At 40.8% G+C, this 27,335-nt stretch overlaps 1 protein-coding gene across 1 annotated transcript in view; it reads right to left on the reverse strand.

Annotated features, from left to right (window-relative positions):
• RTF1 (RTF1 homolog, Paf1/RNA polymerase II complex component) overlaps positions 1 to 26,008 on the reverse strand; it is a 46,253-nt gene extending 20,245 nt beyond the window's left edge. Inside the window, exons 1-4 of the mRNA XM_070378202.1 lie at positions 25,799 to 26,008; positions 12,848 to 12,958; positions 2,733 to 2,880; positions 1,883 to 2,087 (exon numbers count right to left, since the gene is read on the reverse strand). Coding sequence (XP_070234303.1) covers positions 1,883 to 2,087; positions 2,733 to 2,880; positions 12,848 to 12,958; positions 25,799 to 26,008 — 674 coding nt within the window. The remainder of the gene's footprint in view (positions 1 to 1,882; positions 2,088 to 2,732; positions 2,881 to 12,847; positions 12,959 to 25,798) is intronic.
• Positions 26,009 to 27,335: the final 1,327 nt, after the last annotated feature.

Here is a 27,335-nt window from a genome sequence, read left to right on the forward strand (position 1 = left end):
CATCACTGATTCAACAGACATGAATTTGAGCAAACTCTGGGAGATAGTGGAGGACAGAGCAATCTGGTGTACTGCAGTCCATGGGGTCACAAAGACTCAGACACAACTTGGCAACTGAACAACAATAAACAATATAAATGGAATATAACCTTTAAAAACTGTGAATCACTATACATGTTACTTATATAATATTGTATATCAACTATACCTCAATTTAAAATAAGTTTATATTTATATTATGTTCTTACATGTATCATCTCACTCTGACCTTACAACAATTTCTCAAGGGGAGGCTGAGGCAGGAGGAGGGTCAGATCACCTGGCTAGTGAGTTGGACTTGAGCCTAGACTTTTTGACAGAAAATATCAGTGCTCTTTACACAACCAAGTTACCTTTATGCAGTGAGCTTGAATAAGTAAGTAAATAAATAATAAAAAAGGGAAAGCTCTAGAATAGGGGAAGAACCTAACAACCAAAACCAACACTTTGGGAATTCCCCAGCGGTCCAGTGGTTAGGACTGAGCCTCCACTGCGGTGGGCATGGTTTGGATCCCTGGTCAGGGAATTAAGATCCCGCATGCGACTTCACTTTCACGCATTGGAGAAGGAAATGGCAACCCACTCCAGTACTCTTGCCTGGAGAATCCCAGGGATGGGGGAGCCTGGTTGGCTTCCATCTATGGGGTCGCACAGAGTCAGACACGACTGAAGCGACTTAGCAGCAGCAGCAGCAGCATGCTGCGCAAAGCAGTCAAAACAAAGACAAAAAAACAAAACAAACAAAACCACCCCCCAAACAAACAAATAAACCCCCCCAAAAAACAAAACACCACCGAAAAGGATGCCTCATTACTGGTGCCGCCACTTCATCTCACATTAGGATGCTAGTGATGTTTACACAAAAGTTTCTGAGTTACCATGTACTGCCCTGCAGCTAAACAAATGAGCTACAAACCCCTAAATTTCTGAGAATGGCTCTGAACTTCTGTCTTAATTCTCCTCACTGCAAACATTCTTTAACTGCCTTATTCATATAAAGTAAAAAACATAAAAACCAACCCTGAGATAAGCCACCCACTACTCTAGAGCTACTTGGTGATTTTGCCATAGGGCCCTACTGGCCTTGGTTGAGAACCTTTTGCTATGCTCTCCACAGTTCAGAAATACAAATTTTCGAAGTCATTCTTAACCATCTGGCAACTCTGGTACTGTTTCTTAAGTCCTGTTTGTTCCAATATAGGTAACCGTGGAAGCATCCACACTCAAAACAAACGTCTATGACTTGCTGCTGACTGAAAGCCAAACATTCTTGTCTCGGATAACTGAGCAGACTTAACATGGTCTCCAGAAGGGACAACCAGGCTCCCAGATGAAATGGGACTACTTGCTGCCAAAGAAAACGCTTCTATGTTTCTTTCACATGATCAGGTAGGGACAGAATAATCCTAGTTCTGAGGACTATTTCCTGAGATGAAACCCAAGTTTATTTTCATCTTGAAATTCTTTTAGGAGATAAGGAAAGACTTTTGTCATTTACACATGTAATCCTAAATACTGAAACACCTTTGTATACCAAAAAGCAATTTAACATTAGAGTTTGAAAAAAAAAAAAACCACGCTAGAAAGATAGTCAGATTCCTAACTCATACATAATGAGAATTTCAAGTCATTTTTTTTGGATGGGGGGTGCTGTGCTGCATGGCTTGCTTCCACAACCAGGTATTGAACCTGTGCCCTTAGCAGTGAAAGGGTGGAGTCCTAACCCCTGAACCGCGGGGGAATTCCCAAAATTTTAAGTCTCAAACCCTAGGAAGACAGGGCTCCAAATGCAAACTTTGGAAAATTACTCTATTAATGTATCATTAAGGAATTACTACTTTACCTTTTTTTCAACACCTCCCTCTTCTCTATGCGGTTGAACAGTTCTTGTTCTCTCTCCTTTTCTGTCATCTGTTCCAGACGGGCCCTGTCTTCCTCATCTCCCATGAGGTCTTCTCCGTAGCCATCATGGAATTCCTCATCTTCTGAGGAAGAGTCTGAATCTGAACTGGAGGAGGAGCTGTTGCTGTCAGAATCTGACACTTCACCTGCAGCACAGGCCCAAACACAAGATTAGGTGATGCTGCAGAAGACATGTGTTGATAATCATTCCTCCTCAGCTCTCCTAGGTGAAGTGGAACATGTTCGTCTCACTTCCCTGGTGAAAATTCTTGGTCTGCCTTTGGCAAACACAAACACAGGTTACAGAATCTTAGGCTAGATTAAGAAATCACCAGCATGATTTCTTAAATTGGATTTTTGTATTTTCAAAAAAATTACAGACCAAAGAAAAAAGTTGCAAGAATACCCATTGTTAACATCACCAACTTACTTTCTGTCTACATATATAAAACAACGTACAAATTTTTATCATTTATTTTGCTGAACTGAGAGTAAGCTGCAGAGATTGTGACTTTTCACCCTTAAGTAATTCTTGTAAAAAGGAGAGTCTCTTATATAACCAAATATACAATGATCAAACTCAGGAAATTGAAGAAACAGCATTATCTGACATACAGTCAGATGCATGTATTTTTCTTGCTTCATTCAGATTCTAAACAGATACTGAGAAGATTAGAGAACCTTGCAATAAAGGCAGAGACCATACTGTAAATCAGGTATCTTTCCCCCTGATTTCTGATTCTGCAGCTTCTACCATGTAAGAGTTCACTCCCAGGTCTGACTTGACTCACCTTCCTCAGGAGCTGAGCTCTCCGCTGAACTGTCTTTGTCCGAACTGCCTGAGGAAGCAGTTTTATTCGCCTGTTTCTTCATGGTTCCTTTCTTCTCTATTTTTCTGGCTTTTCCTTTCTTCTTATTTTTATTGCTCCCAAAAGTCCACTACAAGGAAAAAAGAAAAAGGAAAATTGAAACAGGAATTTTATTGAGAAAAGTTGTAAGATTCGAGAGTTAAGAATTTCCAATGTTCATCAAAACAATTTCAAGAGTCTCTACTGCTTTGAATCCAAAACAAATACACTTTTATAGGAAGAAAGATAATGATTTTTGAAATTTTACTTAAAACTTTGTAACTTTTGGTTCATAATTTCTTAAAGACAGTAGATAATTGATACAATAAATAAAAATTAATAACTTTTTATCAATAGAAAAGCAAGTATGTCATCTTAATGGCAAGTCAACTGAGTTAACTAAAACTCGGTACAGAAAACAGCTTCTAATGTTTCCTGTGGCAGAGAGGTCAGTAATTGCTAGAGGCTGGTATGTTTGGGTTTCAGTACACAGTGCATAGCTTAGTTCTGGAGTGGGTCCCAGGAAGGCAGGGGGAATAAAGCATGTTAGCAAGACAGAACTTCAGAAAACACAGGGAGAAAAGGATTAAGGCCACTGTTTGGCATGGACGATAGCACTGGTACTAACTCCAAGGAGGCAGAAAGCATATAATAGATCATTGAAAAATATACATGTGTGTGTATCTTTTTAAAAAAACCTGCATGTATCACACTACAACACAGTGCTTAAATTGGATCATAAATAGGAGATCCCATACATCTAAATACAAGGAACCTGCAATTTGTATTATCAAAGTAACAGGCTGGCAATACACAATCACTCCAAGGCCAAAAAAAATCATCTTCATCAAGCTCTTTAATTATAAGGCTGAAAGACCATAAAATCATTATTAAAATTCACAGAGACTATTTAGTTACATTAAACTATACCTCCTTTGATATTGTAACTTATCAGTTTAGGAGAATGATTTTAGGTGAAAAGTACTTTACTTGGAAAAACTTCATTTTATGTACTCTGAAAATAATATTTATAACCATCATAGACCTACTGTATAGCACAGAGAACTATATTCAACATCTTATAATAATCTATACTGGAAAAGAATCTAAAAAAGAATATATAGATATAGATATATCTGAATCACCTTGTTATACTCCTTAAAGTAATACGACACTGTAAATCAACTATACTTCAATAAAAAATTTTAAAAACCCAGTAAAGCAAACTCAGACAATACTAAATAAGCCAACAAACAACTGTGGAGGGGGAGGATAAAAAATAACATTCATCTTTCCAACATCATAGATTGAATTATAAATCTGGTTTTGACATAAAATTTCTATATCTAATATTTTTTAAAAGCACCAAGTCTTTGTTCCTTCTATAATATGATCATTATAGAACCTATCTAACAATAGCCAAGATCAGAAGTAAATTTACTTTGGAGTTTTTTAGGAGGTGTGGGTGGCGGGATAGTTCTGATGAGGTTTCCATCTTAGAAATGCTCCAGATGAGCTATTTTTAAGAACCACAGTCTGTTAATTTACCTTGATAAAATACTGTGAAAGGGTGCTACTTTAATCTTCTAATTTTTCATTTTAATTTACTCAGTTATTTTAAGTGCTACTTTATTTTTGTACTCAGGAGCTAGGAAGAAGGGACAAATGAAAGAAAACAGCTACATGTTCTAGATGATACCTTAAGTGAATAAATGACATATTAAGTAAAACATCATTTATATATATTAAGTGATATATAATTATGGCAACTCTGTAAGTGAATTTACTTCTCAAACTTTTAATATTTCAACACTTAGTTACCATTTAGAAACAAATTCCAATGCTTTTAATGGCTATGTTTCAACCATTTCAAATTTTTAATCATTCAAGGATAATAGTTTCTAGGTCATTTTGAAAGAATCCAAGAGGCCAAAGTGATCAGTTTCTTAGTTAACTGAGCTAAAATATATTAACTTCCTATGCTGATAACAGAGATTTTACACTTGTTTCAAGAAATATCCCAACTATGCACACGATAGTCAATAAATATTGATCATGAAAATGAGCATAACCCATCTCTTCTAAACAGGGTGTCTTTTCAGACTTTGTACAGAAATCCCTTCTTTGTATAAAGAGGTCCCTTTATACTTCTACCTGAAGGTAATATGGAAAGGCTCAGAACATAAAGGCAGAGCTTACTGGGGTCACATGTATCAAGATGGGCTAGGGTCTACTTCTGCTCACAGATTAGTGTTACTCATCTGCAACAGAGTCAAATTCTGAAATTCTGGGTGAGGGCAAGGGGGGAGTGTGTAAGAGCAAAAAGGGCTTAAATGCAAGGCCACACAGGTGAACGCAATTTAGGAGGTGCCAGAAAGCTATGTGTGGAGAAGGCAATGGCAACCCACTTCAGTACTCTTGCCTGGAAAATCCCAGGAGGAGCCTGGGTAGGCTGCAGTCTATGGGGTCTCGAAGAGTTGGACACAACTGAGCGACTTCACTTTCACTTTTCACTTTCATGCATTGGAGAAGGAAATGGCAACCCGCTCCAGTGTTCTTGCCTGGAGAATCCCAGGGACAGCAGAACCTGGTGGGCTGCCATCTATGGGGTCGCACAGAGTCGGACATGACTGAAGCGACTTAGCAGCAGCAGCAAGCCATGTGTCTTCCTTTTCTACTGTCTATCTGCTTCAATCTGCCACTGCCTAAGCTTAGCAACTGTCATCTACAGCTTATGATGCTTAACCCCTGGGGGAGAGGGAAGAAAGGTAAGCATTAAAATCGAAAAAAATAAAATGTTTCAATTTAACAGGGGTTTTCCTGGCTGAGCTGGTAAAAATCTGCCTGCAATACGCGAGACCTGGGTTTGATCCCTGGGTTGGGAAGATCCCCTGGAGAAGGGAAAGGCTACCCACTCCAGTATTCTGCCCTGGATATTTCCATAGACTGTACAGTCCATGGGGTCACAAAGAGCTGGACACAACTAAGTGACGTTCACTTTCACTTTTCCTGGCCGAACCTAGGTGTTCGAAGGGAACCTTGTTTTCTTCCAACAATTTTCAAAAGAAATGAGATCACAAAGCTGCCTCACCTCCCATGATGCTGACTCAATACAGTCTGTCATGCCAATGGCAAACAGCCAAACTTACTATATATGACAGGCTTTCAGGGAAATTTTAATAATGTAGGTAACTTTAGTTTAACAAATAAAACTTCTTATAAATACATCTTTAATAATAATAGTATGTGTTCATTATATGAAGCTTTGGGAAAAAATAGTATTTTTAAAGCTAAGAAAAAAAAATCTAAAAAAAAATCTGTATTTCTACCACTTAAAGGTAAATAATCCTTTAAAATATGGGGCCCAGTCTCATTATTCCTATTTAATATAGAGAAAGAGACTCAAATTGGTCCTGATAATCTCCCAAAAGATTTTTTCCCCCTGGAGAACAGGTCATATTTGTAATATTTTACATTTATTCCTATAATCCAGAGGTTTCTGAGTGTTTTCTTGATCTAAATACATCCAAGTACATATTTTAAATATTTGCCCCGTACCTCTCCTCTCAAGATCACAGAACCTAATAAACCATAAAGGAGATGGTCAAGAATTGTGGCAGGCAAAATCAATGTAGAAATAATCTTAACCCAGCCATTAGCCCCGGAGAAGGCAATGGCAACCCACTCCAGTACTCTTGCCTGGAAAATCCCATGGACGGAGAAGCCTGGTTGGCTGCAGTCCATGAGGTCGTGAAGAGTTGGACACAACTGAGCAACTTCACTTTCACTTTCACGCACTGGAGAAGGAAATGGCAACTCACTCCAGTGTTCTTGCCTGGAGAATCCCAGGGACGGCCGAGCCTGGTGGGCTGCCGTCTATGGGGTCACACAGAGTTGGACACGACTGAAGCAACTTAGCAGCAGCAACAGCAACCATTAGCCCAGAGATTGCTTACCTATTCCTATAAAAGTCTCATTCTATTGACTCTAAGAAGGAAAACTAATTCTTTCATTGCCAGAGGGTGGTAGTAAAGGGAGTCTAAAGAGTACAGGACAGGATTAAAGATACTCTTGGGCTCTCCCCATCCAGGATAGAGTAGAAGAAATGACCTGGCTTTTCTTAATTTGGTTTGGGAACTATGGCTGTAATGAAAGGCAAGCTCTGTGGTGACCTTAAAAGTGCTCTAAAATGCACCACAAAGAAGACAAGAATGAGAAAGCGAGTGCCTGCCGATTTGCATCCGAGTACAGAGCCAGAGCATCCCCTGAGGATAGCTGCTTAAAAACAATCTGGAAAAGGGAAAGGATCAGTGGATCAGTCAGGACTCAAACACACTGACATCCTGCTTTCCCCTGCACTCACATGCAAGCAGGCCCACACAAAACACCAGGGAAGCATTATGTACATATGCAGCGATGGAGACCTAAAACAGCGACTAGAAGGAAGATGTTTTCTTAAGTAATAAATTAAAAGAAATTAGCACTTTGACTCTCACTCCTGTAAAAGATACTCTAATGGATGGCAATTATCTAATAATACAAAGAGGGCTGGGAACTACTACATCACCCTGTGCCAGACTGAGTGTGTAGGGTGTATTATAAGCAGGTCCCTACTCTGGGAAGCAGCTGACCTTCCTGGCACTCAGCTGAAAGACAGGAAGGAACATGGGGTGGGGCGTGGCTGCTTTGGACTTGGGTAGCATTGACATGCTGCATACTCTGAGTATCCTGGAGACAGAAAAGCAAAGAAACTTCAACGTTTCAGAGAGGTTATCTCTAATGGGCAAGGAAGATCATATTCTAGGTCTCAGGACCCCGAGTAGAAACCACTGTAGTGCAGTTATTCCTGAAATTAATTTAGAGTGAAATGACATACTTTGAGGTAAGTAGGGTTTAAGAAGAATAGCTGAGCTAGCGATAAACTACAGGAATAGAGGTTCAAAGAATTGGAATAAGGCCCAAGCCCTCAACTTGAGACTGTTTCCTTATCTGTAAAGAAGGAATAATACTTGACCGAATACCAGGGTAGTGTGAGACTCAAAGGAGACTGAATGAAAGATGTTTAGAGCACATCAGAAACCATGAAGCGCTATATAAATGGAGGGTACTATTTTATGATGGGAAAAGGAAACCAGACATTCTCTGAGCCTCTGTTCTCTAATCTGTAATAAAGGAGTCCAAATGATCTCTACGACCCCTTGGAGTTTTAAAGTTGTAGGATTCCATATGAACTGAGTATTATACTAAATGGAAGCATTTGTCAAAAGGGTTCAGTAGTCATTATTCTAGATCTAAACAGTGGCCAATAGAGAGCTGTGTGGAGAGGGCATGGTTCCTGATTCAGGTGGTTTTCTTTCTCCCCTTGAAGATAGAAAAGGATCAGCCAAGCTGGAGTAAATGCAAATGTCAGCCTAAAGGACATGAGGAATAGCTAAGTTTTCTTTTTCCTTAAAAAAAATTAATTACTTTGTAATTAATCACAGTACAAAGAACACTACTATACCTTATACTCAAATAATCATGCATATTTAACTGGAAAACACACTCAATCACAAAAATCACAATCACAAGAATCCCTACACTCAATCACAAAAACTTATAATGTGGTTGTGGAGATAAAAAGTGAAACAGACACGATACCAAAAAACAAAGTAAAATATAATCAATATTCCACTGCACTGTGTGGTAAGAAGTGTCAGAATCTGTTGTACACAGTTTAAGCAAGTGGTCCATGAAAATCACTTTATTTTTCTTGTGATGAGATTTTTTTGGTCTCTAGAAAATGAGGTGCTACAGAATGGTAATCTACATAGCCAAGAACAAAGAAGTATGTTTAAAAAAAAGAAAAGGCTTATGAGCAATTCAAACAGCTACTGTTAAATTTAAGCAGAATATTCACACAAACTCTATGGGACCCTGGCTTCCTGACCCCAGAGCAGATCAGATACAGGAAGCGGAAGCAGAGCCATCACTAGGAGACGAGACAATGGCCACTGCTTACCTACAATAGTGGGGGGAAAAGGAAAGGTACCCAAACCAGCGCTACACAGCCTAGTATTCTGGAAGTCATTATTTCACAGTATAAGAACTGCCCTTCATAATCATGACTAAATCAGCTTAAAAAACTATATTTGACAAAACTTATCCAAAAGTTTCAAATATAATAGATTTAAACTTTTAAGAGTTTAGTTTTAGTATTGGGATAATTCATCTCCATGGAACATCTTTTTCTACAAGTATTGTGTGTATGAAAACCTTACTAAATGAATATACACACTGAAAAACATTAGCTTGGCGGTGAAAGCCTTTATCAGAAGTATGTGCTGATTATGTATTATCTGCATGGTAAGGGAGTAACAAAACTTTGCTCTTGGGTATCTCGGCCAACTTCCTGGAAAAGTTATTACTAAATGAATTTTAAGTAAAAGTAGTATCCTTTTCAAAATGTCCTATTAAAAATATTGGAGCCAGCAAGCAATAATAAAGTAGTGGAATAGGAAGGAGTGCAACTAGATCAACCTGGGAGCGCCCAAAAGACTAACGGGATAAAAGGGAAAGAGAAGAAGCTTCAGAAAGAAAGAAAGTAGAAAACAATGGAATGGGGGAAAGCAAGAAGAGACCAGAGTTTTGAAGAGGTGGTAAGCTGGAGCATGAAGTTCGTCCAGGAGGGCTGACACAAGTTCTAGGGAAGAAAAACCTGGCGTGACAAGCAGTGAACAACAGGGCTGGGCCAGATGCTTTTATTTCTCAAAAGTGTAGAAAACAGGGCTGTACATGAAGCTTTTTTAAATAATCATTCTCGGTCAGGCTGAGGATATTAGGACATAAGTCTGATGTCCCCTTACTTTGTCTAGTGTAGTTATATTCTGCTTTGAACAACAAAAAAAGGTTTTCTTGGTATCTAACATGATTTTTACTGGTATCAAGTGAAAATCTAGGCTTTCTTCTTATGTCTTATCGAGATGCAGCTATCTGTTTCCACGAGACCCGCTGTGTTTCTAAAAAGGACTCTGAACTACCCGATTTAGGACTGTTCTTCCTAGTAGACTTTTGTTTCAGCCACTTTTTTTTTTAAACTTCATCTCATGAATGAGCACTGCTAATTCTCTTCCTTCTAAGCTTGTTGTTTTTCTTCCCTGCCACTCCTGTCCGCACCCTTGGTGGTGCTTCTCTTATCAAATGCTTTCAGGGACAAGAAGTGACGGTACCAAAATGCCACAACACAACATTATAAACTACCATTGAGGTGAGTTTTCCAATTTCCCAGTCATGGTCAATGTAAACGTTACAGAAAGAGTTCTACTTCTTATTTTCTCATGTGCCCAAGATATGATTGAGAATAATTCACTCACCAAAAATAATACCAAAGCATATTTTCTTCCATTAAAGTTAGGTATTCCCTCCCCCCACCACCCCCCCCACAGAGACTATAAATGAAATCTCTACTATTCCCTCCTGAAATGAGCGTTTTCTTTCTTCTTTTTTTTTGACTATATCACACAGCTTGTGGGATCTTAGTTCCCTGACCAGGGATCAAACCCGTTTCCCAGGGAGCAGAAGCACTGAGTCCTAACTCTGGACCACCAGGGAAGTCCCCGTAATTGAACCTTATACTTAATATCCACTGTACCCACTTTTTTTCTGGATAGGAAACTTTCATAACTTCTTTGTATCTCCCTCCCCACTCCTACCAGTTAGCTAGATATCTTCTTGTTCTAAAGTCAGTGCGTGTCTCTCCTTAAGACAAACCACCCGTTAACCTAACTCAGTTGTTCCTGACAAATTTTCTGTTCCAGCAAATCTGAGGGGAACAATATACTTCTATCTGTATTTATCATTGCTAATGACAATAAACCATAAAAGAGTCATGTGGGAGGGGAAAAGTGTTGGGATGTGTATATGGAGCCATAAATCTGAATTTACCATACTACTGAGTTCTCTAGTGGTTGGTAGCATTTTTTTAAAAAGATTTTAATTGTAGAAAACAATGAAATATTCACCCTAACTTTGCAGTGCTCTGTGCTTAAGCTAGTAGCCTGGGCCAGAGACTGATAATGCAGACCAAAAAAGAGGCACCTTTCAGAATGGCCATGAAATAGAGACTGCTATTTCCAGTGAAGGGTGAGAAGACTGGAGCAGAGCTGCAAGAAGCCAGTGAGCCTGGGGGATGGGATGCGGAGGGAGCTACAAGAGCTAACAACCTTGTGGGGGGAAAGTTACTCAAACTCTTAATTCCCTACTAGACAGGGTGCAGCCTGCCTGTCAGCTTTTTCTCTAGTAAGTACAGAAGTAGCTGGTAGCGTTCTAAGGATGAAGACTCAAGAGTTGGTAAGTAGCTGCGAGTGACAAAGGGAATCCTAAGCTGGAGACAAGTTTATGATGCTCTATCTACCCTAGCACATGTTTGGTCTCCTCTAATGCTGTGGAGATGATACATACTCTGACCGCTTGGTAGAAGCAGTTCAAAAGGATGAAGGGAATCCCTGTAGTAACTGCATACTCAGGAGTGATCTAATGATAGTACTATGGAGTTTCAAAGGATAGCTACTGATTTTTTCCTTAAGGAAGTACAAAGACCATAAACATACTACAGGGTATTCCAAACACAACACAGATTTGGGATTACACTGTAGTAGCTGACTTCTAAAACATGGAAAATGAAAGTAGTTAATGTAGGAATAGTGGGGAAGGGAATTATTTCAAGATTTTTCTGTTCTATTTTTGCTTTTTTTTAATAGAAAAAGCAAATTATTTCATAAAGCCCACTGCTTTTCTAACAGATTGGGTTACTTTATCAATTTTAGAGGAATTACAGTTCCTCCATGAAAAATAAATGAAACAAAGAATAAAATTCACACATTCACTACCTCTTATTGTCAAAACAATTTTAGGTCTGTTAAATTATTTAAGATTAAGAGAATATCACTACAGTCAATCAGAATGCAATCATTCCTAACCTGTATATGCAGGGCACTGGTGAATACTGTTCTGGCTGTTAACTAAATTTTATTATACTAAAAAAATTTTTTTTACGCCAGTGGAACTTTAAAACAAGATACTGTTAGTACACTGTTAAAAATATTTTCCTAGGGAGCTTCCCTGGTGGTCCAGTGGTTAAGAATCTGCTTTGCAATGCAGGGGACACAGGTTCGATCTCTGGTCCAGGAGGATCCTATACACCTCAGAGCAACTAAGCCCGAGTGCTACAACCACTGAAGCCCGTACACTGTGCTTAGCAACAAGAGAAGCCACCATAATGAGAACCCCGCACAGCACAATGAAGGGCAGCCTCTGCTTACTGCAACCAGAGAAAGCCTGCACAAAGCAACCAAGACTCAACACAGCCAAACAATGAAATAAATAAATACAAAAATAAAAAATTTTTTAATAAAATTTTTTTCCTAGACTGCAGGGTAAGAGATTAAACACAAAGGTGATATCCAGCCTCCCTCCAAGAAATTACTAAGGGGAAGAAAAGTATTTTAAATCAAATGAGGAACATGTAGGAGTGTTTCAAAGACCTTTCCCCTAATCTCTCTCTTCCATTAAAGTTCTGGATTTTTAGGGCCTTGTTTGGTGGTGGGCAGCAGATTGGGAAAGTCACCTTGGCTTAAACAATGAACAGCTGGATGTTTCTCCGTAATACCTAATGACACCACTTTGGGGGATGTTGATTATGTCTACCCAAAGAAAGCTTCCTGTCTGTCTTCCTAAAGTATTTTCCACTAAAATTTGGCATTCTTGACAGAATTTCTTTTCTAACATAGAAAAGGGATTAAAAATTTAATAAAAAAATAAAAGAGATGGTGACTAACAAGTTATGCCCCTTCTATAAGAGTGCTGAAAATAAAAGACTAAAAAATGGTCACGGATGCACTGCAGAGATACCTGCTGGGTAACTAGCAGTACAGAGAACAGCACAATGTGAGAGCTTTCCAGACACAATTTTCTTTCCCTAGGAAGTTCTCACAGATCTTAGGCGGGAAGGTCTCAGGTTAAGGAAAAGAGGCTGTCAGGACTCTCAAATGCCCACCAGAGGCCTATCCCTCCACACCCACCTCGTCATCGCTGTTAGACGTCTCTGAGTCTGAGGAGGCAGCAGGCTGACTCACGGGCGGCTCCTTCTCTTCAGAGTCACTTCGCTTCCGCTTTGCCAGGGACAAGAGTTCCTGAGAGGGCAAAGTAGCCGCATGAGTTTTGTTTACAGAGAAAATACATCCAAAAATACTACAATGCTCACCTTCCCTAAATCTCTTCTACCTCTTTGTGGTTGCAATAAAAAAACACCGTCATGGGAACTTTAATCACATGAACAGTCGGACTGCTACACTTCTAAGTACTAAAGAAATGTTTTCAAAATCTGTCCTGGGAATTCCCTGGTGGTCCAGTGGTTAAGACTCTGCACTTTTACTGCCAAGGGCCTGGGTTCAATCACTGGTGGGGGAACTAGGATCCTACAAGCCAGAAAGCACAGGAAAAAAAAAAAAAAATCTGTCCCCTCAATGGGAGGTGTATGTCTGAAATGGAAAATGACTAGAAAACTGAACTGTAGGCTACCCCTATATGTGTTACTCGCTCAGTCGTGTCCAATTCTTTGCAACCCCACAGACTGTAGCCTGCCAGGCTCCTCTGTCCATGGGATTCTCCAGGCAAGAATACTGGAGTGGGTTGCCATTTACTTCTCCAGGGGATCTTCCTAACCCAGCGATCGAACCCAGGTCTCCCCCATTGCAAGCAGATTCTTTACCATCTGAGCCACCAGGGAAGCCCCAGGCTACCCCCAAATTTCCTCTATAAGTTACAGGAGTACTGATTCTCAGGACCATGTCTACAAAGGTAATCTGCTCCCTTTCCTTAGTGGTATAGCCAATACTCTGAGCATCTTCTTACTATATATATAATTCATGGTAAAACTGGCATCTGTGGTGCTGTTTGGAATAAGCTAACAAACTGTAAGTTTCTGAAACTGAAAGTCACTCAGTCGTATCTGACTCTTTGTGACCCCATGGACTGTAGCCTGCCAGGCTCTTCTGTCCATGGAATTCTCCAGGCCAGAATGCTGGAGATCTTCCCAACCCAAGGACCGAACCCAGGATGCCTGCATTGCAGGTAGATTCTTTATTGTTTGAGCCACCAGGGAAGCCCAATAAGTTTCTGAGGTAGTTTTCTGAATGCTTAAACCAGGGGGGGAAAAGTATATTTCTGGTGCTTAACCCAGGGTCAAGCTGGAAGGATGCTGACCATTACATGAGAATCCTAATTTGACAACCCAAATATTTCCATTTGCCATCTCTGCCTTGTCCTGGTGATTTAAGAGATTAAAGGGGAAGAGATATGCCATTTAGTAAGTTGCAGCTACAACCAGGATTTGCTCTTTCACATGGTTCCCCTCTCCTGTTAGTTCTCCCCAACTCAGTCCACTCAAAAACACAGCAAAAGGATACTTGTTCTGGTTCTTGCTCTTGGATAATATCAATACCAGCCCCAAATTATATTGCACTTACCAGATGTCAGGTACTTTTCTAAGCATCTAACATGTAATCTTCACAATGCCTTAAGGTAAGTATCATCATCACCCCCATTTAAAGATAAAAAAAATTAAGCAGTAGGAAAGGTTAAGTAATTTACCCAAGATAATACAGTGAGTGTATGATAGAGTCAGGATTCACACCAGGACAGATAAAATCCTAGTTCCTATTTCAATCATGGTTTACATTTTCCCCTTGTGCCAAAAAAAGAGAAAAATACAACTAATAAATACTAGGAGCATTATTCCTTGATGATGATGGTGCTATACAACTAAAGATTAAGTGCCGACAAAATTTTTAAAGACTGCTATAAAATATCTGTTTTCCTCTTCCAGTCTCTTTCTATTTTAGGAGTATACCCTCCTTGGCCAGAATGAGAAAATGACCTTCTCAGATTAACAGCTGACATGATCTCGTCTTCATAAGCAGTCATGAAACGTTACTCTTCTCATTTCCTTAGACAGAGCTGGCATACTAACTTCCTGAAAAGGCTTCAGATCATAAGAACACTCTCCTTTTTCATACCAAAATGGTAACTCCTACTGACCAAATACGAATTGCAACAATATTTGTGTGCTTACAGTCTTTTAAAAACAAGTATGTAATTTACATATACTGTGTTTTATCCTTTCTTATGGACAGTTCTATGAGTTTGACAAATATAGCTGAACTACTCCTGTGAACCAGATATAGGACAGTCCCATCATGCCCTCCAAATTTTGCTGTAATTTGCACTGGTCAACAGGAGTCATTACTTTCGTATGAAAAAGTAGAGCATGTATGATCTTCAGCCTTTTCAGGAAGTTAGTGCTCTTCATCTCCCTCCCTCCATCCCCTGGCAATCACACACCTGTTTTCTGTCCCTATACATCTGCCTATCATAAAATATCATATAAATGGAATCATGTAGCATGTAGTCTTTTGAATCCGTTTTTTTAGAATAATGCATTTAAGATTCATCCATGTTGCCGGGAGAGGAATAGGCAGTTTGTTTCTTTTTATTGTTAAGTAATATTCCATTGTATGGATACACCACACTTTACCCATCTGCTAGTTGAAAAACATCTGGATTGTTTACAGCTTGGGGCAATTATTGGTTCATGTACAGGTTTTCATGTAAATACTAGTTTTTATTTCACTTGGATAAATGCCAAGGAGTGGTATTGCTGGGTTATATGGTAATTTGTGTATGGCCTTTACTATTATCTTTTTTCCACATTACCTTTATGCAAATTTATAAAAATTGGAAAGATTTATTAGTAATTTTTTCCTGACCCTTTGAGGTTCACAAATGCAACAGAATTCTGTTTTATAATAATACCAACTCATTATAACATGGATTTGGATATGCTGGCAATCAAATTCCTCCCTGAAACACAGACTATTACAAGCAGTAGATATCCATTAACAGTTCCTGTAACTAAAGTGTTAAGATGTTAATATTGTCTTCCTGTTAAAGAGATTCCACATGATATTAAAAACCTAAGACAACTAATAAGAACTGTTGTAAGTTATCTGTATAGCACAGAGAACTCTTCTCAAAACTCTGTAACTGACCTATACGGGGAAAAAAAAAAGAGTGAACATATGTATTACTGATTCACTTTGCTGTACACCTGAAATTAACACAACATTGTAAATCAAATATACCCCAATAAAAATTTAACAGTAAATAAAATAAAAGATAAAAACCTAGCAAATGGCTCTTCATTAGTGGACAACTGCATCTGACAGGCACAGTCCTTCTTCTACAGCATTAAATACCGTATTAACAACAGTACAGAGACAGCAAAGACCTTAAAAAGTGTGAAAGATACTCCTTCTACAAGCTGGGAACTGTATATGAAGTTACTGGGGAACTCATGGCAAGGCTACTCTTCACAGTTAAGTCCTTTATATTCTGAGGGCTCATAAATCAGCTGAACACACTACTGTGAGACAGAAAGGTCTTGCCAATACCGCACACACGAAGAGATAGATTTGTTACCTGTAGGAGTGGATTTATCTAACACCAATACTCACAAAAGCCAGTTTAAAAACTGATTCATGCATGGGGATAGATCCACCTGCAGCTCTCTCTTGCCAGGCCCACTTCACTGTGCCACACTGGTTGAGATGATGTTGGTTCTCTCACCATCCTCTCTCTATTTCATCACAGCTAGTGAAAATCTCTTTTCTCGGCATTCCTCTAGGATGCCATGGCAGTGTAGGGTGCCAGCATGGTTTATCAAATTGAAGCTGAACTAAAGATCTGCTGAGAGTAATGCAATGCCCCACACACCGCAGGTAAGGCTGTGCAGGATGCCACATCTGGCTTCCAGAGGAGTTTAATTAATACTGCTTGATATTTAACACTAAACTAGATGGCCAAAACTCAGACCCTAACAAAGCAAGCCTAACTACACAAGGTAATATTTATTAAAATAGTATTATTTTGGCTAAAATTAGAATTTTAATCCATCAATATGTCAAGATTCATAAACCTGAGGGTTGAATTCCCCCACCCCATCATTCACAATGCGCTTTTTGTGATGCCATGTTGGGATCAACTTGTAATAAAGCAATTTAGCTTCCCCTTACTCAAAGGAAATTAACAAACCTCCCATGATCACATGAAAGTGGGATACATATTCTGTACCCCAGGTAAGGAGAATAAAAGCCCATATGGATAAACCTCAGAGGTTTGTTTTTTAAAAAATAGTTAATTAGCATGTATTTTTCACTTATTCATTCCACAAATACAACTGATATAAGTGATTACTGCCAATTAGGGTGACCAGACATCTTGGTTTGCTCAGGACTGTCCTGGTTTTAGCACTGAAAGTCCTGAATTCTGGGAAACTCAGTTCCTGGCAAGCCGGGACAGATATTAATAGTTCCCCTGCTATCAGCACCTACTATATACCAAGTTCTGAGTAGACAGTCATGAAGATACATAATCCTTTGATCTCACAGAACTGAAAACCAAGTGAGGGGTATATGAATAACTGATTCACTTTGCTGTTCACTTGAAACTAACACAACATTATAAATCAATTATACTCCAATAAAATTTTTAAAATAAATAAATAAAATCAAGTGAGGGAGAGAGACAACAAATAGGTAAAGAAACAATTATATCTAGTAATAAGTGCTGAGAAGGTGGTTATCAAGTGGATGAAACACCTATCTGCAATAGGGTGATTGCTTCTTTGAGGCAATGGTATTTAGGCTGAGACTAGAAACCTGGCGAGAGGAACCAGGGATGCAGCAGTCTTCTGGACATAAGTCTACAGAGAGAATAGATAAGGCCCTGAAACTGGCAACAGCTTGGCTTAACCAAAGAACTAAAAGGGAACCAGTGTGACTAGAGCTTCTTAGGCAAGGGGTGGGGGGGGTGATGGAATGAGGCAAGTTAGAGGTGAGAAGAAACCACATCATTTTCAGGTTTATAAAGCAGGATCAGGAGAACAAATTTTATTGGAAGGCAGTGGGAAGCCTTCATCAAATGATTTTAACCTAGGGAAGTAAGCATCCCCTGAGAGGGTTTTTAAAAGAGCACTCTGACTAACAGGAATAGACTAGAGGGCCAGGGAAGAAGTACAGAGGGGTCCACAGCAGGGTAATCAGAGTGGATGGTGGCCTGGACAGCCTAAGTAGCCATAGGGACAGAGGGAAGTGGGAGGACTTGACAGATGCTGAGTAAAGAGTAGTAATTCACAGAGGTGTAAATCTGAGATTAATTCCTATTTTCTCTTTCATATCAAAATTGTTGATAGAAGAACATCATTCCAACAGTGGACACAGGTTATTTTTAAAGACTAAGGAACACAGCCACTGTGTACATACATGTCTGTGGGATACATGTATCCCATACATGTATCTGTACATACATGTATGTCCCATTCTCTTTTGCTAGAACTGTTTCAACAAGCATGCACTATTTTTGTAATTAAAAAACAAAAGAAAACAAACCAAACCAATGAACAAACACAAAAACCCTTCAGAATAAGTAATTCCAAAGTGACAGTATAACATTCTTATACATATCGCATGACTGGAGCTAAATGTGGTAACTTCTTCCAATTACCAGCAAAGTGATTATAGTTATAGATAAAATACTGTGCTATATAAATGCCCACACTGCCACAGAATTGATAAAATAAAATCACCTTTCAACACAATCAAAATAAAAAGTACATAAAAATCTTTTAAAAATTCTATTACTGTTCAGTTCAGTTGCTCAGTTGTATCCAACTCTTTGCGACCCCATGAATTGCAGCACGCCAGGCCTCCCTGTCCATCACCAACTCCCAGAGTTCACTCAGACTCACGTCCATCAAGTCAGTGATGCCATCCAGCCATCTCATCCTCTGTCGTCCCCTTCTCCTCCTGCCCCCAATCCCTCCCAGCATCAGAGTCTTTTCCAATGAGTCAACTCTTCGCATGAGGTGGCCAAAGTACTGGAGTTTCAGCTTCAGCATCATTCCTTCCAAAGAAATCCCAGGGCCGATCTCCTTCAGAATGGACTAAGTGGATCTCCTTGCAGTCCAAGGGACTCTCAAGAGTCTTCTCCAGCACCACAGTTCAAAAGCATCAATTCTTTGGCGCTCAGCTTTCTTCACAGTTCAACTCTCATATCCATACATGACCACAGGAAAAACCATAGCCTGGACTAGACGGAACTTTGTTGGCAAAGTAATGTCTCTGCTTTTGAATATGCTATCTAGGTTGGTCATAACTTTCCTTCCAAGGAGTAAGCGTCTTTTAATTTCATGGCTGCAGTCACCATCTGCAATGATTTTGGAGCCCCAAAAAATAAAGTCTGACACTGTTTCCACTGTTTCCCCATCTATTTCCCATGAAGTGATGGGACCCGGATGCCATGATCTTCGTTTTCTGAATGTTGAGTTTTAAGCCAACTTTTTAACTCTCCACTTTCACTTTCATCCAGAGGCTTTTTAGGTCCTCTTCACTTTCTGCCATAAGGGTGGTGTCATCTGCATATCTGAGGTTATTGATATTTCTCCCGGCAATCTTGATTCCAGCTTGTGCTTCCTCCAGCCCAGCGTTTCTCATGATGTACTCTGCATATAAGTTAAATAAGCAGGGTGACAATATACAGCCTTGACATACTCCTTTTCCTGTTTGGAACCAGTCTGTTGTTCCATGTCCAGTTCTAACTGTTGCTTCCTGACCTGCATACAAATTTCTCAAGAGGCAGGTGAGGTGGTCTGGTATTCCCATATCTTTCAGAATTTTCCACAGTTTATTGTGATTCACACAGTCAAAGGCTTTGGCATAGTCAATAAAGCAGAAATCGATGTTTTTCTGGAACTCTCTTGCTTTTTCCACGATCCAGCGGATGTTGGCAATTTGGTCTCTGGTTCCTCTGCCTTTTCTAAAACCAGCTTGAAGAACTGGAAGTTCACGGATCACGTATTGCTGAAGCCTGGCTTGGAGAATTTTGAGCATTACTTTGCTAGCGTGTGAGATGAGTGCAATTGTGCGGTAGTTTGAGCACTCTTTGGCATTGCCTTTCTTTGTCTTTTCTTTCTTTGACTCTGGGTCAGGCAGACATTATTTTCAACTACCTACTATGTTTCCACTTGAGAGTCTCATAAGACAATTTTAATCTCTACACATCTAAGACTGAACATATACTCTTCATCTCTAAACCTGATCTTCCTCCATGGTTCCCTACCTCATGCCAGAACATCCTCTTCCTCACCCCCAGCATCCAATCAATCATCAAACTCACAGTTTCATAGCATGAATATTATGTCCTATTGAATCCACTTTCTGCCATGTCTATAACTACACTGGTGCAAGTCAGGCATTCATTCAACAAATATTGACAAGGTACATGCAGCAGGCCAGACACTGTTCTAGATGCAGGGACACTCCACTGCCCTCTCGGAGTTTCCATTCTAGTGGAACTTACCCTCTCCACCATCTCTCACCTGGACTCCTCTATCTGCCACCTAACTGGTGTCCCTTCTCTAGATTACTCTCCACATGTCTGGGAAAACTTTTCATAAGACAAAGAGGAACACCTCTTCCAGCTTAAAATCCTCCACTGGTTTCTCATTACCCTCAGAACAGAGTTCACAGTCCTGAATATTGCTGACCTGATCCTGCCAGTGGCTTAAAACTTCTTTTCAACCTCAGCCCACAGAGAGATAAATTATACCTTATGAAACAATATCTATATGAAACATACTTATGTTTACTAAGTCCGACATACAATTATTTTTTCTATTTGATTCAATTTTGTTTTTATTTTTAATACTGGTTGTGATCCACTAAACTGGTTTTTCCATTTTCAAAGGATCGGAAGAGACTACTTTTGCAGCTTCACTTGGACCACTCTCTCTCCAACTAGTGATGTCGTAGTCACTCTGCTTCTTTCAGTTTCATGAGGGTGGTAGGTCCTTCCTGCCTCAACGGTTTTGTACATTTTGGTCCCTCAACCATGAACACTCACATGTTGCTGTACTCTTCAGTCACCTATCTTCTTGTCCCTAACCCATATTCCAGGTCTCAGCTTAAATGTCACTCCCATCAGGCTAGCACTGGGTCCCAGGTCACAGTGTCACAGCATCTCAGTTCTTCCTTCCTAAGATGTAACACAAATCTAAGGAAATGACTCTCTGAGCAATTTCAGCACCTGTCCCTCCCTCCATGCTCCCCTACTCCCAGCTCCTGGAAGGTGGAAATTGCTTCCGTTTTGTCCATCCAATAGCCTTATTGTCTAGCACTGTCTAACACATTTGTTGAAAGATTAAAAAAAAAAAAGAAAAACAATCTTTCCTTTTGGGGAACTTATGAAGGGAGCAAATAAGTACACCAAGAGAGGGGTGCTGAAAGACAGGTTTTCAATTTTTCCTAAAACCCTGTTATGGCTCCCACTGGACTCAACCTTCCCTGCACTATTTCTAAAGGAAAGTCAAGTGAAACTGGCAGATGAGTTGCATCAAGCGAGATGCAACACCATGACACAAATTTAAAAACTACAGAAGTTAACACTGACACTTCTCACAACTTAGACTTCAAACTGCTCTGACTCATGAAAATAGACTTTAGGGACTTCTCTAGCAGTCCAATGGCTAAGATTCCGTGCTCACAATGCAGGGGGCCTGGGTTTGATTCCTGGTCAGAGAACTGGATCCCACATGCTGTAACTAAGAGTTCACATGCAGCAACTAAGAGTTTGCCTGCCTCAATGAACACTGACGATCCCATGTGCTACAACTAAGACCTGGCACTGACAAAAAAAAAAAAACTATATTAATAAGAAGCACAACTTCTAAATTTCCCAACTTTTATGTGAAAGATTTGTGGAAGGATACTTTATAAGAATGATATTTTAAACACATAATGTCTAAAAATAATTCCTACAAAATACTTAGGGGCCAATTAAAAAAAAAAGTTTAATTTATGGCTACTTCAAGTAGCATGAGCAAAGAGGACAGGATAACACAATTACCGTCATTTTAAATAAGGATGAAAACTGCAAAATAACCGCATGTAGCTTTTCTTTTTTCCTTGAAAAAGGCAGAGTAAAGTTCTTGTTATAAACACTGAGTTGTACTGACTTGAATAGACAACTTCTGATTCCTTTCTTGTCTTGGATGCTTTTCATACTACAGGATCCACTGCATAAATATTATTCCAAAAGAGTGACACATTATCTCCATAGAGGTACATGGTGGGGTAAAAAAGCCTAGATTTGCCTCAAATTGTGTTATTTTTTTCCAAGAAGCACCAAAAGCAATAACTCCATGATTTGCAATTCTAAGATGTTGAAAAAAAAGTGTGGCCAACATAAAAAATAAGGTCACTATCAGGTCAGATGTTAAAATGAATCCTTCAAAGGTCTGAGTTTTTAAAACCTTTGAAAGTTAAAACAAATTTCAAAGAACTCCCAATTCAGTTACTACATACCTCTTCCCACCAAGAAGAAAGGGAAAAAATAAACAGGCCTCAAAAAAAGCATCCCAACAATTCAAACGGCTTCAGAGATTAGAAAAACCAGCTGCTTTGCCACCTTAAACATCTCTGTTAAGTTCCTTTGGTTATATGTGCACACACACTATGGCTGAGACAGGAAGCTATTTCTCTCCCAAACTACTTACAGTGTCTTATGAAAAAGATTAACTTGCATACAGACAGTGGTCTCAGTGTTTAACACAAATAAGTACCTGGACTATAACTGGTAAAATGCTGTATTTTACCTCAGAGGATACAGTCCCCTGAGTCTTCTGATTCAGTAGCTCTGGGATGGGAGCCCCTGCAAAGCACATCTGAAATAAGCAACCCAAGCAGTTTCATACATACATGTTCTTTCTCTCACCACCAGGAAAAACCAGTGTAGAAGGCTGACCTGCCTCACCTTCAGTAAAGACTAATTTGGAGGTAATATTTCTGACATAATGGCTTAGATTCCCACTTGGAAAACTCATAGACAAAGGATCTCCTTACTAACTGTGCTCCATTCTCACACTTGACACTCAGATTTGTCATGGTTTGTTCTTTTCCACAAGGCCTGCTCATTAGACAGCAAATACGATGTTATACCCCACCAATGAAGACCAAGAAATAGATGGAGTAGACTAAGGTATCTTGGTGAGATAAGGCCCAGAAGGCATTAACTTTGTTCTGAGGATTCCTAAAGACTGCAAAACCAGGCTGACTTTGAACTTCTGCTCAAGATCTCTGAGAAAACTTCTGGAGAGCATAGAACTTTTTGATTCCTCTGAAAGCCTGGCACAGGGCTGAATAGAAAGAAGGCACTGATGCCTGTTAGGATGCACAGGAAATGGGGATTTTGATCTGATTCCCATCTGATAAAAAGAATGCCAATGAGTTGAAAAGGAGAAAGGTGAAATTGCTGTTAAAATGTATTAGGTATTACTTACAAATTTTATGCTAATTTCTTTTTACAAATAGATAAAGTTGGGTTTAAAGTTGTAATCCCTTCAGTTGCCACTTTGAAAAAACTTGTGGATAAGGAAAAATCTTTCTGCTACAAAAGGAAGCTCTCTACTCATTTTATTTGTGAGACTTCTGTGGAAAATAATCAAAGAGAATAATTTACAGCTTAGTTCATTTATCATCAGAACAGATGTCTTAAGAGTGCTTTACCAAGGAAGCCCCCCAAATCATCTTTTAAATTGATGTATCAAATCCCTCTATTCAATATACTGTACAAACATGCATTCAAGTAACACAGAACATGGCTATGAAACATCATTTTGCAATATGAAAAACAGAATAGTTGGTATATGGAAAGAGCATAGGCCTTGCAGTCATACAGATTTGGGTTCAAATTCTACTACCAAGTTATGTGAATCTAGGTAAGTTATATCTTCAAGCTCCATTTTTCTTATATCTAAAATGGGGAAAATGGTACCTACTTTATCAGAATTTGAAAACCTGACAATGTAAATAAAGCACTTAATTGAAGTGACTGGATGGCTCAGCAGATAAAGAAACCACCTGTGATGCAGGAGACACAGGAGATGAGGGTCTGATACCTGGGTCAGGAAGATCCCCTCGAGAAGTAAATGGAAACCCATTCCAGTATTCTTGCCTGAAAAATCCCACGAACAGAGGAGGTTAATGGACTACAGTATGTGCTCAGTCGCTTAGTCTTGTTTGACTCTTTGTGACCTCAAGGACTGCAGCCTGCAGAACTCCTCTGTCTATGGGATTCTCCAGGCAAGAATACTGGAGAGGGTTGCCATTTCCTTCTCCAGGGCTACAGTATCCTTCTACAGGTCTCAAAGAGTCGGACATCACTGAGCGACTAAGCACACACAGCATATCGGTGACTAGTTCACCCCAGTGTGTTAGTCGCTCAGTCGTGTCTGACTCTTCGTGACCCTATGGACTGGAACCTGCCAGACTCCTCTGTCCATGGGGTTTTCCAGGCAAGAATATTGGAGTGGGTTGCCACTTCTTTCTCCAGGGGATCTTCCTGATCCATGGAAGTTCACCCCAGGCCCTATGTAAATGGTAACTGATGTTATCATCAGAAATACCTACATTTTTAAATTAGGAAATAGTTGTTTTTTAAGTTCTAATCCTAAGTGCCAGTCTAAACTTATCAACCAAACTTTTACAGTCAAGACAATATTTTTACATATTTCAGGAGTCTTTCTGTGAACATTTTCACCTTACCTTTCACTTTCTATCCCATAACAAGGTTTCTAGCCCTCTGATACTTCTCCACAGGCCTCACTACTTCCTCATCTCCTACCTCCATACTACCATTTTCAAAAGAGCCCTCTTTTCTTCAACACCTTTCCAGTCCCTTTTTCTCAAAGTCCTCCCCTTTCATGCCCTAATATTTAAGTCCTGAGACCTCTGACCTAATACAGAGGACTCCCAAGAAGCCATTTGTAGAAAAGCTTTAGTTTTCAGGTGCTTGTACCAATTAATTCTTACAAATACTCAATCCTTTGTAATAACCCAATCAGATACACAAGGCTGATGTTTTATCTAGACTTTACAGTTATGGCCAAAGATACATAGCTAGAAAACAGCACAGCCTAGAACTCAAAAATTTCGGATTCTTAGTTCAGTACTCTATTCAACTTACAGAACTACTACCTCTTGCATATCCTTTCTATATATAATTTGTTCACTAAACATGGGGGAAAACTCTTTTTGAATCTTCTGCTATCACTGGAGCACTGCTACAAAGGACAGCTTTCTCCCTATAGTATCTTCCAGAGTATATAAACAGTTCAAGCAACCCCAAGACAGTGAGACCTAAAGTTAGTTTCAATGGCTCCTGAACATCTTTCAAGTAGAAAGAATTCTGGGATGCTGCATGAAAAGGGCCTTCATGCCGCCCTAGATATTTCTCCATTTATGCCCACTTTCCTCCTCCCAAGAGCTTTCCTGGGTCTGACATCTCAATGGGGACCCTTAACAAACACAAAACACTCTAGCTGCTAAGGATTCGTGTCCACAGCTGAGTATTCTTCGCCAAGCGCGGAGAGGTTCCCCTCCACTCTGTTCACACCCTCGTCTGAAAAACTTCATCTTCCACAGCCTGAACCTTCTCGGCCTCCCTCTCCCGCCCCCCACCCCCCGCACCGCCCCCAAAACCTTCCAATTGCCCGGGTTGGCGAGCGATACTTTCTATCTCTCCGTGCCCGGATCCCCTGGCCTGCTGCCTGCCGCCCCGATCTGGCCGTGGCAGACCAAGGATTCCTCCAGTTTCCCCAGTCCGAGGCCCACCAGCCTGGCCCCTGCCCCGCCTCCCCGCCCAAGGCGCCAAGTCCTCCGGGCTCCGTCTCCAGGCCCCGGCCAGACTCCAAGGGCCGCGGGCACTGCGGGGAGGACAGAGGGGGCGGCAGCGGCGTTCAGGACACGAGGCAGGCCGGGCGCTCCAGCCAGGAGGCCCGGGGCCCGACAGGCTCCCGACTCCCGTGGCCGGGACTCAGCCCTCCCGCTCCGCTGGCCCGCGCCTCCGCGGCCTGTCCTAACCTGATCCAGGTTCTCGTCGCTGCCGCTGTCCTCCGTGTCTGAGTCAATCACGACGCGGCCTTTCCGCTTCTTTACCATCGTGGTCCCCCGGCTCCCACGCCGGACGCCGCCCGGACTCCCCTCTTGCCCGCCTGCCAGTGGGACCGCCACTGCCGCCGTCGCCGCCGCCGCCGCTGCTGCTGTTCGACCCACACAAAGGCGACCGCGCATGCGCGCTCCGCTCCGCCCCTGGCCCCGCCCCCCGCTCGTCGCACGCCGTTCGCCGGCGCCCAGAGCCCCGCCCCTCCCCGCCCCCGACGCAGCGTGGGGGGCGGGGACACCCGGCTGGGTTCCGGGCGGTGAACTACGGTCTTGTGCCCAGCACCCGCAGCTGGAAGTTTTGGGTGTGTCTCTGCTGTGGGGCCGAAGCTTCATGTGCTGCCTACTTGTTTTGGACTGGAGCCGCAAGCATCTGGGTCTGCTCTAAGGAGCCTTTCCACTTTGCGACACTGATGGAGTCTCGAGGGCACCATTAGGGCCGCCCGCCTGAAAGACAAATCGTCTGGACCACCCTGAGGGCACCTGTTGTAGAACGAAGCCTGCCTACCTGGGCTGTGCGAGTGACAACTAATCTGGGACCTGAAGGATTCATCTGATTTACCCATAAAAAAGAGTAGAGGGAAGGGTGTTCCAAGCAGAGAACCGTTTGGTCAAAAACATAGCGATAATAGAAAAAGTTGGGTTCAGGAAACTGAAACAGTTGTTCATTATGGCCGAACAGAGGGCATGGTGTGTGGGGATGAGACTGTGGAGGTACGCAGCGGCCAAATCATTCAGATCCTAATACACTATATTAGGAAGTTTTAAAATCTTTTGTATTGAAAGATTCTAAACTGTAGAACGACATTATCAGATTTGTTTTTAAAAAATTACTCTGGCAGCAGTGTAGCGAGTGAATAAAAAAGGAAGGAGACTAAGGCAGGAAAACCACATAGGCTGTTGAAGGCATTTTGGCAAAAGATGATAATGCTCTGAACTAAGGAAAGTGAAAGTCGCTGAGCCGTGTCCTACTCTTTGCGACCCCATGGACTATACATATATGAAATTCTCCAGACCAGAGTACTGTAGTGGGTAGCGGTTCCTTTTCCAGGGGGATCTTCCCAACCCAGGGATTGAATGCAGGTCTCCTGTATCGCAGGCAGATTCTTTACCTCCTGAGCCACCAGGGAAGCCAGAACTAAGGAAGAAACAGTGAAATTGGGGAGCAATGGATAGCTTCTGGATAATTTGGAAGGTAGAATGACTAGGACTTAAAGATTAGTTGGGAAAGGGAAAAGGTGATGTCCCAAATACAAATGATACTCAGGTTCTGGTTTAGGAAGCTGGTGGGTCCTTCATGGAGATAAGGAACACAAGTGGAGAGAATGTTTGGGAGACTGGGTGTGTAGATCAGTTTTATGCCTGTTGAGGGCAGCTGATAAAAAGAACAACTTCACAGTGATTTCTTTGTGGGATTTGGAATATAAGATAGGGAGCATCAGAAACAATAATTTGAAAC

Source organism: Bos mutus, chromosome 10 (genome assembly GCF_027580195.1).
Source record: "Bos mutus isolate GX-2022 chromosome 10, NWIPB_WYAK_1.1, whole genome shotgun sequence".
Lineage (NCBI taxonomy): Eukaryota > Metazoa > Chordata > Mammalia > Artiodactyla > Bovidae > Bos > Bos mutus.